At 37.5% G+C, this 17,171-nt stretch overlaps 2 protein-coding genes across 2 annotated transcripts in view; both read right to left on the bottom strand.

The window, feature by feature from the left end:
- RABGGTB (Rab geranylgeranyltransferase, beta subunit) overlaps positions 1–1,786 on the bottom strand; it is a 15,172-nt gene extending 13,386 nt beyond the window's left edge. The window contains exons 1-2 of the mRNA XM_009320673.1: positions 1,746–1,786; positions 597–672 (exon numbers count right to left, since the gene is read on the bottom strand). Of these exons, the coding sequence (XP_009318948.1) occupies positions 597–672; positions 1,746–1,786 (117 nt within the window). The remainder of the gene's footprint in view (positions 1–596; positions 673–1,745) is intronic.
- A 532-nt stretch (positions 1,787–2,318) lies between these two features.
- On the bottom strand, positions 2,319–14,101 carry ACADM (acyl-CoA dehydrogenase, C-4 to C-12 straight chain). Its single transcript, XM_009320589.1, has 11 exons — positions 13,986–14,101; positions 13,082–13,179; positions 12,902–12,971; positions 10,440–10,540; positions 10,273–10,353; positions 9,303–9,433; positions 8,014–8,122; positions 7,008–7,148; positions 6,835–6,930; positions 5,925–6,173; positions 2,319–2,779 (listed from the first exon to the last, which is right to left on the bottom strand). Exons 1-11 carry the CDS (start codon positions 14,080–14,082, stop codon positions 2,708–2,710), a joined length of 1,245 nt encoding a protein of 414 aa, XP_009318864.1. The 5' UTR covers positions 14,083–14,101; the 3' UTR covers positions 2,319–2,707.
- Between the last annotated feature and the right edge of the window lie 3,070 nt (positions 14,102–17,171).

The raw sequence follows: 17,171 nt of genomic DNA, 5'->3' as shown, positions 1-17,171 counted from the left end.
GCCCGGGAACCCGCAGCGGGCCCGCGGGAGGGCCCCCCCCCTCGAGCCTCGCGTATATACGAAGACGTTCAGGCTTGCCACAACGAAAGGTTATTTTAGAACAGGCGAGGGAGTAAATTTGAAGCGCGCCAACTCCAACTGTGTGCTTTCTTGCATCACAGCAAACAGGACATTTAGAAATAGCTTCAGTTTCCTTCTGTTACCTCAGTTCTATGGAAAAGCAAATCCAAGGATTTAGCCACAGAGCAGGTAAGGATAACTGTCCTTTTGTTCAAAAAAACCCCCTTTGCTTCCTAATTAAAACTGTCTAGGATGATCATGCTTTTGATTACCAACACTTGATGCTGCCCCCACAGAACCATACCAGGCAGGAACAGCATTTTGATTCTATGCAAGAAATATGTATAATGCTGGCTTGCATACAACAGTCAAAAATAAGGTTTATTTTTTACGTATGTCAAATACTTATAAAGGATGTTGCATTATTGGTCTTCTGCAGATAAATAAGTTGGTGATTTATAGTGATTAAACACTTTATTTAAAGAACTAATTTCCCAGGTGGCCTACCTAAGACATAAGCACTGCAAAACTGATACCTGATGACAGTAGTTGTACCATCCAGCACTAAATTCAGATGATGGATGAAAGAGACCACAGCGAGGCAAGGATATTCTGGTGAAAAATTGCAAATGAATTCACAGAATTGTTGAGGTTGAAGGGAGCTCTTGAGGTCATCGAGTGCAACCCACCTGCCCAAGCAGGGTCAGCTAGAGCAGGTTGTCCAGGACCGCGTCCAGTTGAGTTTTGAGTATCTCCACGGATGGAGACTCCACAACCTCTGCCAGTGTACAACATCCCTCATAATAAAAAGTGTTTTCTTGTGTTCCAGTGGAATTTCATGCGTTTTAATTTGTGCCCATTGCCTCTTGTCCTGTCAGCGGGCACTACTGAGGAGAGGCTGGCACCCTCCATTGCATCCCGTCAGGTATTTATGCACATACATAAGATTACCCCTGAGCCTTGTGTTGTCCAGGCTGAAGAGTCTCAGCCTTTCCTCATGACAGATGCTCCAGACCCTTAATGATCGTTGTCGCCCTGTGCTGGACTCCCTCCGTTTTAGTGCATAGCTTTCTTGTACTGGGGAGCCTAGAACTGGATGCAGTACTGCAGGTACAGCCCCACCAGTGCCGAGTAATTTGTTCAAGAAGTCCAGGAAATGTCCATTCTGCCAGCACTGCCAAGAAGGGTCTATCCAAGGTTAAAAAAAAAAATCTCACAACAATTCCTTCTTGGCTGTTCTTGCTGCAAACATAGTTAAGTATATATACTGATGGAAAAGAATAATAGCTTTAAATATATTGGATTTGAAATAAACACGGTCTCGTAAGTCACTCTTAAGAAAAAGCTACACACTTTCACTTGAAGTGAATCATCCCAATTGAACATTTACTTGCTTAAGCGAGTATAACAGTGCAAAAGGCCACATTCTCTTAAACTGGTATTATTACTATTGGATCGTGTCCTGGTTTTGGCTAGGGTAGAGTTAATTTTCTTCATAGGAGCTAGTATGGGGCTATGTTTTGGATTTGCCCTGAAAACAGCATTAATAATAGAGGGATGTTTTAGTTACTGCTGAGCAGTGCTTACACAGAGTCAAGGCCTTTTCTGCTCCTCACACCACCCCACCAGTGAGCAGGCTGGGGATGCACAAGAAGTTGGGAGGGTACATGGCCAGGACAGCTGACCCCAACTGGCCAAAAGGATATCCCATATCATATGACGTCATGCTCAGCATATAAAGCTGGGGGAAGAAGGAGGAACGTTCGGTGTGATGGCGTTTGTCTTCCCAAGTAACCATTACGCGTGATGGAGCCCTGCTTTCCTGGAGATGGCTGAACACCTGCCTGCCGATGGGAAGGAGTGAATGAATTCCTTGTTTTGCTTTGCTTGCGTGCGCGGCTTTTGCTTTACCTATTAAACTGTCTTTATCTCAACCCACAAGTTTTCTCACTTTTACTCTTCTGATTCTCTCCCCCATCCCACTGTGGGGGAGTGAGTGAACAGCTGGGTTGTGCTCCGTTGCCAGCTGGGGTTAAACCACAACAGATAGTATCTAAATCCTCAGAACAGACACACATGCAGACAACAGCAACGCAGGCCTTCATACTGCTGAACTGGAAAGACTATTCAGCTGCTGTGAGCAGTAGCATAGTAGGAACTAAAGTACAGCTATTAACATACTTCAGACACTGGACAACTTACCCAAAATACAATTTAAGCGATGTGACAAGCAAAATTAATAAAAACCAACCACACTTCTCTTAAAAAAAATTTTATTAGAATGCAGCAATGACTGTCAGAAATAACATTCTGATCATCTAATTTTATAGTGAGAAAACATTGCTTGCATCGTGAGGTTCTCACTCCTTGCTCATTTTGTATTTGAACGACCAATCACTTTGGAATTCAGAATGTTTAGAAAATACCAGCTTTGTTAGTCAGGAATGAAGTGAGGGACTGGACAGGGAGAACAGAAGTAGTCCTTAATAATGTACAGAATAAAAAAGATTCTGAAGGAAAGTCATGGCTGGTTTTTTTTTTCCCCTCCATGCCTTTTTAATCTCAATAGATTGAGAAATGTACTAAAATCCTCTTCCATGAGAACACAGAACACTACAGCAGCGCCAGACACACTTTATGCATTTCTTTAAGCCTTAAATTTGCCAACATGTTCACGAGCTATGATCATCCTTTGAACCTGAGCTGTTCCCTCATAAATCTGAAAAGAAGAATTGCAATAATGTTAGCTGATGATTTTTTTTAAAAGGTTTTAACAGATCTACACTTTTAAACCTTCACGGCACTAATCCAGTGTGGATTAGGATGTGCAGAAAGACAGAGAAAACAGAAAATTCCAGTATGACAGAGTAACTACAGTGGGCTAAACGGAGTAAATCACAAGACATTAAGAGACAGTCTTGTTCTCTCAGATGCTCTTATCTAAACTCAATAAGGTTCTCATGAAAATAAAGAGACATGGTGGGTGAAGAAGGATGAGGAAAATTTCTTATCTGAGGAAGAAAATACATAATTTAGGTTTTACAAAGTAGGATTTAAAACAATAGGTGGAGGGGAGGAGGTGACTTGTGCTGGAAGTGTTGTATTTTCTTTGACTAGCCTTTCAAGGTCGTACCAAATGTTCTCTTTGATACATTTATTTCCATTGCTTCCTTTTAACTAGTACTCTCTCCTGTACAGTTTTGGGTTTGTTTTGTTTTTTTAATCATGTATCCTTACAGACTGTTTCTAGAAGAAAATGCATCATCTCTCCATTCTATTTGTTTGCTGGCAGCAAAGTCAAAGACAGACAGCAAAGCCTATATGAAGCTCTAATGCCGAAGGAGGCCATATGCTCCCCAGGTATACTGCAATGTAATGCGAGGGCTGAGGCAACATAGGGGTTTAAGTGTTTCAGCTCCCAGTTCTGCCAGAACTTGGTTTGACAAATTGCTCAAGTTCACTTTCTCATTCGCTTACAGGAATAACCTTCCCAAGAACCTTACAAAGCTTTTTGAAAATAAATACTCTATAACCTGTGTTCACGTTAGTTTTTTGGTTCAGAAGTTGTTCATTCCCAAAGTGAATTCTCTGACTGCTGCTGCTTACCCCATGTTGATCCAGTTCATAAAGCAGATTGTGTTTTGTGAATACCAGGTGCCTTTTGGAGCAAACTGAAATGGAAGCTCTGCTTTCTCTATATACCAAATACTCACCAATCCCTAATGAAGACAATCCCAAAAGGTCCAAGCCTACAGATGGACCCTTACAATTACATCCACAATTACATCCACATCGGGGACATACAGTCCAAGGGACCAAACAGGCTTGCTATGAACTCAGCCTGCCCAGACTGCTTATGGTGTAGTTGTAGGGGCCTCAGCAGCTATTCCTGCAATCTACTAATCTGCTCCTATTGCACTAAATTACTTGCTGATGAAGACAGCCATGGAACTTCAGTGTAAAGACATCAAAACTCACAATCTTCTTAAGTAATTACAAGAAAGGTTTTGGTTTATAAGCCAATGGAAATAGTTCAAGAATCACTGGCAATTAAAGGAGGGAAATTTTCCAAATTTGGGAAAGGAAACTAAGTTAGAGTTTCTACCAGAGTAGCCTAGATTTGTAGCCAGAGAAACCTAGAGCAGAGTAAGGACATGTAAAAATGTTACCTGTAAACACAGTATTAGAATTGTGTAACACTGAAAAAGATCAAATATATGGAAGAGAAGTTGGAAAACCAAGTTTTTGTACATGAAACATATGCCAAAAGCATATACCATCTGTAATTGGGCAGCAATACAGTAAAGCACAGTGAAGTGCAAGGTATAATCAAGAGACATGGACAAAATAATTTTAAAGACAAAAGCCTTTCCTGAATTCTTTTGGGGATGAAGTGCAACAGAAAAACACAGAAAAATTAATACTAAATCTGATTAATCTGAACAATTAAAAAAAGTCTACTCAGCCATGTATTTGTGATGGATCAGTGTAATGGAAAATCTAAATAACTGGGATCCTGCAAAATCTATCTCAGCTTTCAAATAAAGTTCTAACCCTCACACCATCTTTCTCTAGAAAAGCATGCAACCTGGCAGGAAAAAAAGCCCAATCATAATAAAGTTCAATTAATCATTCATTTCCTCACTCACAGGAATGCAATTAGTTCTAAGAATCTTTAGATTCCAAAATAGTGGTTGTCTTTCCTTAAATAGAGAAACATAAATTCTTGGCTAGTGAGAATAATAGTTTTCATTTTAAAGTCAGCTGTAAGAGAAATATTAATTACCTAGAATCTTAAGAGTGACAGCTGTTACAGCTAACTACATTACAGGTCATGGTCCGCATGCATTTCTTGCTATCATCTATTTTGATATGTTTTACCTAGTCACTATTAATGTCGTACGGAGGTGAAAAGATAGAGATTACTGGTTTTGCTGAACAAAATTAAAATATTCTTGCTGAATAAAGAACTGTAGCATAGTATATGCTAATAGAAGAATCATGACATGACATGGAATAATTTCTTGGCAGTAACACTGCAGAAAAAAAACGGGATTACGGGTGACTATGGGCTAAACATGAGTAAATATGAGTGGGTTTTGTTGTTCAAGAAAAGGCTGATCACTCCAGGTTGTGTCACACTTCTGTTAATACAACATATGCAAGATAATCATTCCATGATAGTCAATACTGGGGATATCTCAACCAAAGTATTCTACTCAGCTTATGATACCAAAGTTTCAAACAGAAGGTTTAGAGCACAGCAACAAATGATGAAGAGGCTGGAAACAGAAAGGAAAAAAAAACACCACACAACCAACCAAAAAAAACCCACCACACTTTATGAGGAAAAAAGTGAAGAAGCTGCTTTAGTGTTCAGGCTGAGAGGAAAGCTAAACTATAGGCAGGCACCAGTGCAGGATACATACGGAAGGTCAGGGGATTTCCATCACTGAAGGTTTTCAAGAACAGCATTATATATAAACCATCTCTACTTACAGAATACCAAAGCAAGCACTGGTATTTTGATCAGGTTTTTCTATGGTGTTTTTTTTGGTAAGAGTTCAAAAGCTTCAAAATTAAGAGTCCAAGAACGGGGGGTGGGGGGGGGGGGGGGGGAGGCAGAGAAACCCACATAATTTATTTCTCTTATGTGGGTTGAGTTGCTGGTCCACTGCAATGACTTCTGTATGCAAGAATTTGCCTGATTTGAATGACTTTTTTTAAATTGAAGGATTATTGCTTTCATTCTAAAAACTTTTTTTTTAATATGTATACATCATGATTTGAAGTAAGTAGCCCTTAGTTTCTTTTATATAAAATTTATGCATTACTACAAAGATCACATTCTCTTTTTTACTTACCTGGTAGATTTTAGCATCTCTCAGTAGTTTTTCTACAGGATATTCAGTATTAAATCCATTTCCTCCAAAAATCTGTACTGCATCTGTAGCTACTTGGTTTGCAATGTCACCAGCAAATGCCTTTGCAATGGAAGCATAGTAGGTATTCCTGCGACCAGCATCAACTTCCCATGCAGCTCTCTGGTAAGCCATCCTAGCAAGTTCCACTTTCATTGCCATCTCAGCAAGCAAGAAAGACACTGCTTGGTGCTATGAATGATGAAATAAACTAAGTTAACATTGCCCACTTAAAATTCTATGACATCCAAGAAAAATATACTCTTCTTAATACAGAATATGGATCAGGCTCTCATAATTGTATGTCGAATTAGACTTTCAAGTTTTTAATTCTCAAATCCATTTAGTCATAGGGATTAAATACTGGATTATGAAGTTTTTCTTTACTATTTATGACTGGTATTTACCTTGCTGTTTATTAATATTTCTTTAAAACTGGTAAGTGGTGTAATTGGCAATGTATTCTATTAGTATTAATACTGTGCATCTTATTTCACAGACCTCAAGAGGCTTTTTCCTTTCCTGAAAATCGCTGTTTATTAGCACTGAAGAACTTAAGTATGTCCTGATAATACATGAGTTTCAGGTTTTGGGGCAGAGTTTTCTCTCTGCTTTTACTATTATCATTGATAAATTATAGAAAAATTCCTGAAGTTACCACATAGCTAAGTTTACTTAAATGGTGCTGACCTATATACTTGGAAACGCAAAAATGGCAAAGAGATAATATAAAAATTAAGGAACGAAAAAAATCAAGGAATAACCTTGAAAAAATCAGTAGTAGTATATCTGGTGTGAAAACACAGCTTTTATTTATATTCCCTCTCTCTCCCCCCACCCCCACTCCACTTACTTCAACAATTGCTTTCCCAAAGGTTTTTCTCTCCAAAGCATATCTAGTAGCTTCATCAAGTGCTCTTTTTGCTAATCCAACAGCACCAGCTGCTACCTGAATTAAATACAGAACAGAATAAGAAGTCAGAAATTCCTACTATATTTTATAAATAAGTTATTTCTGATACTTACGGGTGGTCTGGTCTTATCAAAAGCTCCCATTGCGATTTTAAAGCCAGCTCCCTCAGCTATTAATACATTTTCTTTCGGAACTCTCACATCTTCAAAGACAATACCTCTTGTATCAGAGCAGCGCTGACCCATATTCATTTCCTGAACAGGGAAATTTACAGAGGTGCAACTAAATTGGATTATTCAAAGGTACAATACGTTTTCATTCTTTAGTTTACTCAAAGCAAAGTATGCTTTTTTCCCCAAAACACTTCATGTAAAAATTACCATATACATGACAAATACTAGTTTTGCACTTGCAGACCAGCATGCCCTTAATTTGTCTAAGCTGGGCATTTTACTTTCTTTTTATATGAAATCAGTTCTGTAGCTCTAATCAGTCTTGTTGTCTTTCTCTAATTCAACTATATACTTTGAGATGGGAGCGGAAAAAGTAAAGAATCTAATATGCAGGCAGTACAGGTGCACTACAAGTAAATAAATAAATGAGCTTTTCAAGTTTTCAGATTCCTTTCCTAATGTTCAACATCCAGTTTGGCCTACCACTAAAAATAGGAATTTTTTTTTTTTTTTTTTTAAAGCGAGAACTAGCACCAGTGTCTCCAAGGCCTCTTCCTTGACCAGCAGCAGCTAAAATTAAAGCTCACTGTGCGTGTATTTATAGCTAAAATTGTCCAACTTGCTTCTTATCCTTTCAAGGCATACTACTTCTCATTTATTGGCACTTGTCAATAAAATAGTTCTCAAAGATTCTTTTGCAGCTGTTTAAAGTCATCTTACTTCAGTCCATTCTAAATAATTCCTTATCTGAATTAATAAGATTATAATTAAGTATGTCTTATGAATTGTTTCTGTATGTTGTGAAAATGAAGAGATCATTGTACATGAGCATATGAAAATGTTCAGTTGCATAACAGTCTTTTTTCTCTAATGGTAATTTGTTACTTTATTGGTTTAGAACTGAACAATAATTCCTGGCTTGTCAAATAAAAGATATAGTCTCCACCTTTCTTCCAATTTGGATTCCAGGGCTATCTGCTTCCACAATGAATCCAGTAAAGGCTTTGCTTGCAGGAGCTTTTGGATCTGGATTGGTACGAGCTAGCAAAAAATACCTATTGTAAAACAAAGAAGAGGGATGCAGTTTATCCTCACAATTAACAACCAGATACTTTTTTAGTTAACATTTTAAATGTTTTTATGTGCATTTCTACCATATAATAAATTCTATCTGTAACTTAACAAGCCTTTTTTCTTGCCCCTCCCAAAAATAAACTAAGAAGGAGCGAGAGAGAGGAAGTTCCAAAGATTCAAGATGTCATAACATTTAATAAAATTACTTCAGATTAACATGCAACATGCAAAGATTCTCCACCTTTTCCATGTATTTTAAGTCTTTATGATATTATCAGCTTCATGAATAGTACAAAAGAAACCTATTCACAGCACATACATAAAAATTAATGCTTAGGAAATACATTCTTGCATGCAAAATGTTATCACCTGATTTCAAAGTTCTTAACTTTATTCTTCTAAGTGTAAGTTGTAAGTAAATATTTCTCTTAGAAATTAAACAGTTGTAAATGACATTTATGGTGTCGGGTAATGTCAAAAGAGATCTGGTAGATTGTCTTTGATGGATCTGCCTTGAACAAGGAAATAAATAACTAGAAAATTCAGCTTTTGGATAAACGTATAAAGTTTTTCCACTTGAATTAAGAAGAATGTGTGTTGCGAATGAGTGTGATGTGAGATACAGTGAAAGAGGTGTCCATAGAGACCACAGCAGTATCTGGATTCTTTAACAGCTCGAAAATGTCTTCCCTTCAGAAAATAAAATGTAACACCACAACAGCGTATCTAGCTTCATAGAAGTGAGAGGTGTTTCTAGTAGAATCAGAAGCAACTGATCTCAATCACCGCAACTACAAAGCAAGGTAGCTAGTAATATGAGCCTCTTGAGTACTTTGCAAGTTAAATCATACTGTTGCTTTCCTGCCCTGAAGAAAAAGCAGAATTAATTTGGTTTGATAGCAGCAAGATTCAAGAGACCTTCTTGAGTGAGGAGTTGTCATGTCATCGCTCATTTTCCTTTTTAGGCTTTGCATAGCACTGAGACTGCATTCTTATATCCCATCCTGATAAACTGGTCAGAGATTAAACTGTAGTGTGTTGAAACACAATGAACATTCAGATTTATAACAGATCTTTAAAGAATTTAACTTTGGGGGTGGGGGAGAAGCCACTATATAACATAATTACAGAAAATATAACATGAATTAACAGTTAACACACCAGTTTGCTTTCCCACCGTTTGTGATCCACATCTTCTGACCATTAATAACATATTCATCTCCTTTCTTCTCAGCCTTTGTTTTTATACCAGCCACATCAGAGCCTGCTCCAGGCTCTGTTACACAGTAAGCCTAAAAGAAAATAAAATGCAAAACCTTGAGGAATAAAAGTTCTATTTTTAGGCAACCACAAATTATTGCAGACTATGTGCATCAAACTGATCTGTAAAACATTTAAGTGAACTGCATGGTAAAACCCAAACCATTAAATAAAAAAACCCCAAAAAACCAAAACCCAACCCAAAAAACCCCACAACAGCTGTCTGAGCAAGAATCCAAACATATATGGGCTAATTTTCTTTATAAATCCGTAATAATACATAAAATTGTCTTTTAATCAAACAGAACTGTTCTGTAACCCATAAGTCATTACTTCCTCGGGCTTCACAAACTCTGATGTGAAAGCTGAGGATCTTTAAAATCTGAAAACAAGAGCACTGAATAGCATTTTATGTTTACTGTGTTCTTCATTTTATGAGGCTTAGTTGTTCAAATTTTAATGCATTGTACATGAATCTTTACTTCTTTCTATGTAACAAGTACTGCTTATATAGTAATTAAGATCACAAATAGAGTTTAATTCCCATCCAAATTGAGTTTCTCCTTATACAAATCTTGTATTTTTCTTAAATGCCTACACCCCCTCTTGAAAGGGATATAAAAGTTATTAATTTTTGGTAAGTGACTTAGGATGGAGACAATTTTCCCAGTAATATCTTCTATTGGCTTATTGAATGCATCTCATTAGCTATTCCCTGACTTTCAGCAAATGCCACTGTTTATTTACAAACCAAAATGGGCTAAGTTGTGAGTACATGTCAGTGTTTGGGGGGGTGGGAGGGGAGGAGGGAAAGGAGTAATACTGATTAATATGGTTTAGGAACATTCTACCGTGTAGCAGTTATACTTACACACATCATTGGTTCCTCTGTCATTCTGCCTAAGTATTTTTTCTGCTGATGCTCATTTCCTGCAATGATTACTGGCATTTGCTGGAAGAAAATATTTAGACCATTAATCCATCGTTTTACAGTGCACAGATTCTAGTTTAAGGGACATAAGAAAAGTAAGAACTTACCCCTAGGGAATTTGCTTCAATGGCAGTTTGAACCCCTGTACATCCATAAGCTAACTCTTCCGTAATAAGGCATACTTCAAAACTGCCAAGGCCAAGACCACCTACAGTTGAAATATTTCATTTACTAAAATGGGTTTAAATTGTAACATATTAGTGATTTACACAAATTAATTAACAAAAACTTATTTCCCCACATACATTTGATTGTGTACCGTGTTTGATTAGACATTCCCATGCATGCTTTTTAAATAAAGTTTTGTCAGAAGAGTAACGGGTGATTTGAAAATTACATACAATAGTTCCAGGGTTATTGTGTGATTAATGTGGGACAAGTTGCACAAAGTGGCAAGAACATACCACTTGAATTTTTTGACTACTTTACATTTGAGAATTAAGAGTTCTTAGGAAACAGAGAAAGGGCTCCTGAGCTACCACAGCACTTCGGGGAAAAAAAGCGTCTGTATTAGTCACACAACCAACTCAGTAACCCATTTCTGACAGAAGCCAACACTTTGGGAAGGACATACAAACACAAAACCGATACAATTATACTTCCTCAAAAATATTTTCCCCAGCCTTCAGGTGACTTTCTCAGCCAAAGAGATACCTCTCTTTGGTACCTTTGTTATGCTAACCCTTGACAGACATTTCTTACGTGAATTTGCCCAGTCTCTTTTTGAGAATTCTATGTAGAATTTTAGCATCAATATCATCCAAGGGCAATGAGTTTCACAAATCAACTACACACCGCGTGTAGAACCATCTCCTTTCATTTATTTTGAACTGCCATCTGCTGACTTGATTTGATGCCTTCTAGTTATATTGGAAAGGACAGTAGACTATCAATCCCTTTTCACACTCTCCATGACACTGACATTTTAGTCATTTCTCATACAGAAGCTACATCTCACACAGAAGATACATCTTTTATAATCTTTGTCATCCTTTTAGGAACCTTCTCCATTTCCACAATACTCTTTTGAGATGGAAGGGTCTGACTACATAATGAATTAAAGAGGCAAATGCAATTTGGATTCAGGCAGCGGCAGAATTATGCCTTCTGCTTTTTTCTTCATTCCCTTAAAGGTCCCTTCTGACCTTGAATTTTACGGTTTTGACCACTTCTGAGCATTATGCTGACGTTCACAGAACTATATATTATAAACCCCAAAATCTCTTTTTTGAGAGGCAGTAACTAGTTCAGAAGATACCATTTCTCTGTGAAGTTCGGGTTGCTTCTTTCCCTTCACATGTGCATGACTTTTCCTTTTTTGAATTGCATTTGCCATTTTAACAATCACTCAGTTTCATGACCTTCTCCTGCAGCTCTTTGCACCAACCTCATCTTTTCTACACTGAATAACTTAGTATTATCAGCAAACTCTATCACCTCAATATTGAGCGCCTTTTCCAGTTTATTTATAGATATTCCAAATAGCACAAGACCCAGCAAGGCTGTGCTGCTAATTTTTCCACTATGAAACCTGATGATTTTTAAAACTCATTTTGGAAGTTCAAGCATTCTGTATCAACCAGGCATCCCTTGTTCACACACTTACTAGCTACTTCAGAGAACTCCAATGATTTTATAAGGCATGACTTCCTCTCATAAAAATCCCTCTCTAGCATATCATGTTTACCTGTGCCCACTATTTCTGTACTTCATCTTACTTGCTCTTAACTTACATGGTGTATCAGGCTTACTAGCATGTATTTTCCCAGACGTCCCTTGGAGACCTTTTAAAGCAATGGTGTCCAATTTGCCACTTGCAATTTTTCATTCAATAACCAAGTGATTATACACTGCAGTAGTCCAGCTATTTCAGCCTTCAGTTTCTCTAGAATTTGTGGCTGAATAAATCTGGTGCTCACAATTGCTCCTTTTGTCTCTTTGTTCCTTAACCTCGCTTATTAAATTTTTGATACAAGATACACCCTCTGATTAGTCTTCCAAAAAAAGGGTCTGCTATAGACACTTCCCTAACTTCTTTTTCAGGTAATACAAATGCAAAAAAGAAAATAATTTACATTTTTTCTATGGTTACTCATGTACCTGAACACTGCCAAAGCACTGCTGTACCACACCTAATCTAAACTGGAAAACTGTCTTTCTGGAATAAACTCTTAAATTGCTCCAGCCTGTGTCAGAGACTAGAACAAAATATGACCTTCTAATTTCTCTGCCTAATCAGCCGACACAGTGCACCAGGGGAACATTAGGCAGTTGTAATCATGGGAGGAAAATCTGGTCATAAATTACTAAATCATAATCTGTCTAATTTGTCTCCTGATTACATCTACACCTAGTAACACTTGTATGTGTCAACCTGCCTACTGATTAAATTTAGATTATTCAAGTATGCAACTGTTTATTTTATACAGAACCCATAATTGCACATAAAAATCTCATCTAATGCCTTTTCTTTGTTTCATTTTACAGATTAAAAAGAATGTTTACTTACCACAGCTTTCTGGTATGTGTGCATTCATAAGACCAAGTTCCCAAGCCCGTTTTATAAGTGGAAGAGGATACTGAAATAGACAGGGAAAAATCATCTTCTGATTCATCACAATCAACATTTTAAATTTTATGCAGGTTAAGATAAAAGTCTATTTTTTCCCTTACACTATGATAGATTTACCTCTCCAGTTCTGTCATATTGTGCAGCAACAGGAATAATTTCCTCCGCAGCAAATTTACGAGCAGTAGCTTGAAACTCTTTCTGTTCATCAGTAAGTTCTATTTAAAAAAAAAAAAAAGTCACAAATTCTCTACTATCTTTAATTTTGCCAGTTGTCAGACTATGAGAAAAGAGTAAACAAGAGTGTAAACAAGAGGACAACCCAAACCACCACTTCCTGGGCCTCTCCAGGAAGCAAAAAAGCTCAGCTTCCTCTTCTGGGAGAAAAACTCCACTGTTCTCTCATCAACACCTACAATGCACACACTTACTTCTGACGAAATTATCCACAAAATATTGAAAACGGAGTAGAGAGGACTGCGTAACATAAAATGTATTACCAAAAGAAACAAGAAGAATGCTGTGCTAATTAAATGGAGGAAGAGAAGGAAGCAGATGTCGTCCGAAGATTCTGCCTATTCAGTTTCAAACATCTAGCTGCTGACCCACTAAATTTGCTTTATGTATATAATATGCCAAGATGAGGATGAATTTCTTTATAACATTTCCTTATAACCAAGTTCAACTATGACTACATTTAGTTACTTTAACATTGTAAACGGCAATGTGAGATTGCCGTATTATTCAAAGCTAAGACACTTTGGCAAGGAAAAAAGCTTAAGACAGACATGAGTTAAAAAAAGAAGAAAATCTTATAAACACTACACACATACCCAACTTGCCTGAGCTGAGGAATAAAGTAATTTTGGTTTTCAAACCTTTTTTTAAAAAAAGAATAGAAACCTATTTAGAATAAACACCTTCATTTTAAATTCATGTTGAAATGCAATACAGGATTTTATTTTTTTTAACTCTGCAATTTGCCCTGAATTGCTATATTTCTTTCAAAAACTGTAATACTTACCAAAGCTAAAGCCAGCTCCAGGTTTGCCTGTATGTAAGTTTTGAGCAGGTTCACTAGAATGTGACCTCCATCCATGCCCTGCAATGGTTTGAAGCATTTGCTGAAGAGAAAAAGAACATGAGGTGTAAGATCTATACAGTTCAAGTCTCCTAAAGCTACTAGCCTGACTGCAGCACAACTTTAAATGTAGAAACCCTCTTTTGAAACAATATCACAGCAAGTATAATACAATTACTACAGTGATAAAAGAATTCTTGGCTACCTTAAGTTTTGTTTCTGTGGCAAGCAGCGCTCACATGAACTGACAGCTATACCAGGAATCCCAGGCTTTAACAGCACGGAACATAAGTGAACTGCTGTATCCATTTTTAAGTATTGCGCAACTGATTATTTAGAAATAATTAAGCATAATTAAAATTTATGTTCACAGAGACATAGCAACATATCTTTCATTTATATACGCACTTATAAAACCTGATTTTCTTGGCCAATAGTGAATACTCTCTCTCCAATGTTTACCTACATGCAGGTCTAGCAAGAGTTTGAAAACAACCTATTAACCAATATCTATCAGAATATTTTGATAATGTCCCAGACTCATGTCTGCTTTCTTTTAATAAGCTGCTGCCAAACTATCGGAAGTTTATTTTTCTTCCTAATACGTATCACAAATTTATTCTTTTTCACTGTAAGTGCTTTCTTTGCTTAAGTTTAGTGCGCACAAATATAGTTGTTACAGCTATTTTCAGAATGCCTTAATACTGTGCAAAAACATGTCTGAATTTGATTTTAAAAGGTTGGTTTACTCTCTTTCATCCTTCAGTAGTTATGAATCTCTGAAATGTTTGGGGAAAAAGTGAAAAACATTTAATTGGATAAATTTCTAGAAAGACCCAAATCAATACTGTGCGAAAACAAATTAGCCTAAACACTAAGAAAAGGTTTGTTCTTGATTTTCTTATGTGAAAATGTAGAAAGAAAAAAAAGCGTGATCAGACCAGTCACTTATTCCGTAACATTAAAAAAACTGTATTAATCATAATAGTGCAAAAATACCAGACATTTTACTGGAAACTCTAGAAGACAAGGACATTACAGAAAGCTATAGTCAACAAGTAACTTCAAAATAAAGTTATGGTAGATAACTGTGCTCTTAAAATGCTATGCAGAGATGGTTACAAGGTCACACCACAAGAAGCATGAAGAACACAGGCAATAATAGGTATCAACACAGTGAAAAAAGTATTTCCAGAGGATACTGAAAACATCTATAAAGTTGAAAGGTGAAGAAATGCAGAAAGACCACTGCTAGGCATAGAAGAGGGGGAGGCTATGACATAATTGAATAATGAACTGTCAAGTCAGTTCATTAATAGTTCAGGGTTGCTTTTTCCAGCAGGCAATATATTACTCATTTCAAGTCTTCACAAGCCACAGACATTGCAAAATGGTATCTTGCTAAGTTTTGTGTTACTGCTACCGCTTTTATATAGAAAAACAAAACAAACAATACCAACAAACATCTAGAAAGATCCTTCAGAATGTTTTATACCTTATCTGGAAAAAGACGAGGTTAAAAAAAGCCAGATGAACGTAATAATTGTTTTTGGTTTTTTTTAAGGAGCAGCCCTCGACAGAGCCATACATAGCTTTGCCACCAAAAAGTTTTGTCTACGCTAGAAAAAGTACTGAATTCAAACTAATGCTGAAAGCGATGCCCTGTATGAAAGCAGCTGTCAAATTTACACGAGAGAACTTATGTCTATTGTGGTTTTTGTACCAGAGTAGCATGCAAGGTCAATACTGATAGTTACTCTGCAAAAACTCGACATTCCCCCCACAAATAGAAATATGAATTGGACAGGTGGGATTCATACCTGGAAGTTGCATGAGTGATCAAGTGACAAAGGATCACAGTTTGCTACATGCAAGAATTTGGATGACCGTCTGTCTACTGTCACCTTTCCTATTGCTTGAGTCAGAGGAACAGTTAGATTCAGTGACAAGCTACATCAGCTTAGTGATGCTCAGATGCAACTCCTATTGCCTTTCCTTGCACTATTGCATAAGCTCTGTCACGGTCAGAAATATGACCGTTAAACCGGCAAGACTAACACTGGAATAATCTGCTGTCAGGAAAAGGGTATGACATGGATACACATGGAAGTGATGCAATCTTTATTACCTTAATGCCAAAAGAACTACAGAACTTGTTCGAAAAGCTGCACATCACATAAAAAAATAGGACAACAATAAGTTAAGGTCACTAACCTTGATTCTCCTTCACGTAACTCGGGACAAAAATGAAAAGAGTTGTCAAGAGCAGTTTGTTGCTGGGGCAACATGTCAGTAGGCTGAACTTGAAATACCAATGCCCTATGGTAGACATTAACTAACTGTCTGCTTCCCTTGCCTAAAGCATTACTTTTGAGCTATAAAACACCAACTGGCTTCAGATAGAGACCTCCTCCCTCACTGACACTGTCACAGCAACACTTTGGACACACGGTCAAGCTGCATCACTTCGGGGCAAAATAACACTGCTGCCAGGAAGCTCTGACGAAGGGCTCTTCAACTAATTCAGACTTGTGAATGACTCTGAAAATGGGGAAACCAGAAAAAGGCCTGTGTAAATGCTAAACAAGGTACTACCTGAGTTTTGAATAATTTTTACTTTCTAGGTTGAAGCTCAGAGGTTATTGGTGGTTCAATATAGCAGAACATTAGTACTTAAGAAAAACAACTATTATACATCACACATATTTTAAAATTTAGCATAGGTAATACAGCTAGGTGTGCTTAAGGAACTACATTGTATAAAATACCCTGAACTATAAGCCCTGATGTTTTGAAGTCATCTCCACCGTTTAAGCGGGAAGCAAGAGATGCCAGACCTACACGGGGTTTTTCTGAACGCTTCGCAGCATGGCCTTTGGCACATTTAGAGCCCCAAGGTTGTGCAACAACTCAGCTAAAGAATAACAGATGGCAACACCCCCTCAGCCCATTAAAGTTACGGCCACAACTCACAGATAATAATGCGGAGACGGGAAAAACAGAACAGTGAGTGGATTTCAGCCCTGCACGGCTTTGCCTTCCGGGGCAGCCTCTCGGCCTTGCAGCTGTCACGGCCAGGAGCGGGCGGTCACAGCGGCGGGAGCCGGGCTTGCCCCGCAGCAGCCGCCC

The sequence above is a fragment of the Pygoscelis adeliae genome, unplaced genomic scaffold, assembly GCF_000699105.1.
Source record: "Pygoscelis adeliae isolate BGI_AS28 unplaced genomic scaffold, ASM69910v1 Scaffold402, whole genome shotgun sequence".
Classification (NCBI taxonomy): Eukaryota; Metazoa; Chordata; class Aves; order Sphenisciformes; family Spheniscidae; genus Pygoscelis; species Pygoscelis adeliae.
Note: the sequence above shows the minus strand (reverse complement) of the source record. Positions and strands in the feature narration are given on the sequence as shown.

What these genes read in the sequence shown, in the direction of transcription:
- ACADM (XM_009320589.1), bottom strand. Translation starts at nt 14,082, where the DNA reads ATGCTTCAAACCATTGCAGGGCATGGATGGAGGTCACATTCTAGTGAA. An exon ending in AACGGTGGGAAAGCAAACTG is followed by an intron (nt 8,123 to 9,302) that starts GTGTGTTAACTG and finishes GTTTTACAATAG; the next exon opens with GTATTTTTTGCTAGCTCGTA. An exon ending in GAATCCAAATTGGAAGAAAG is followed by an intron (nt 7,149 to 8,013) that starts GTGGAGACTATA and finishes TTCCCTGTTCAG; the next exon opens with GAAATGAATATGGGTCAGCG.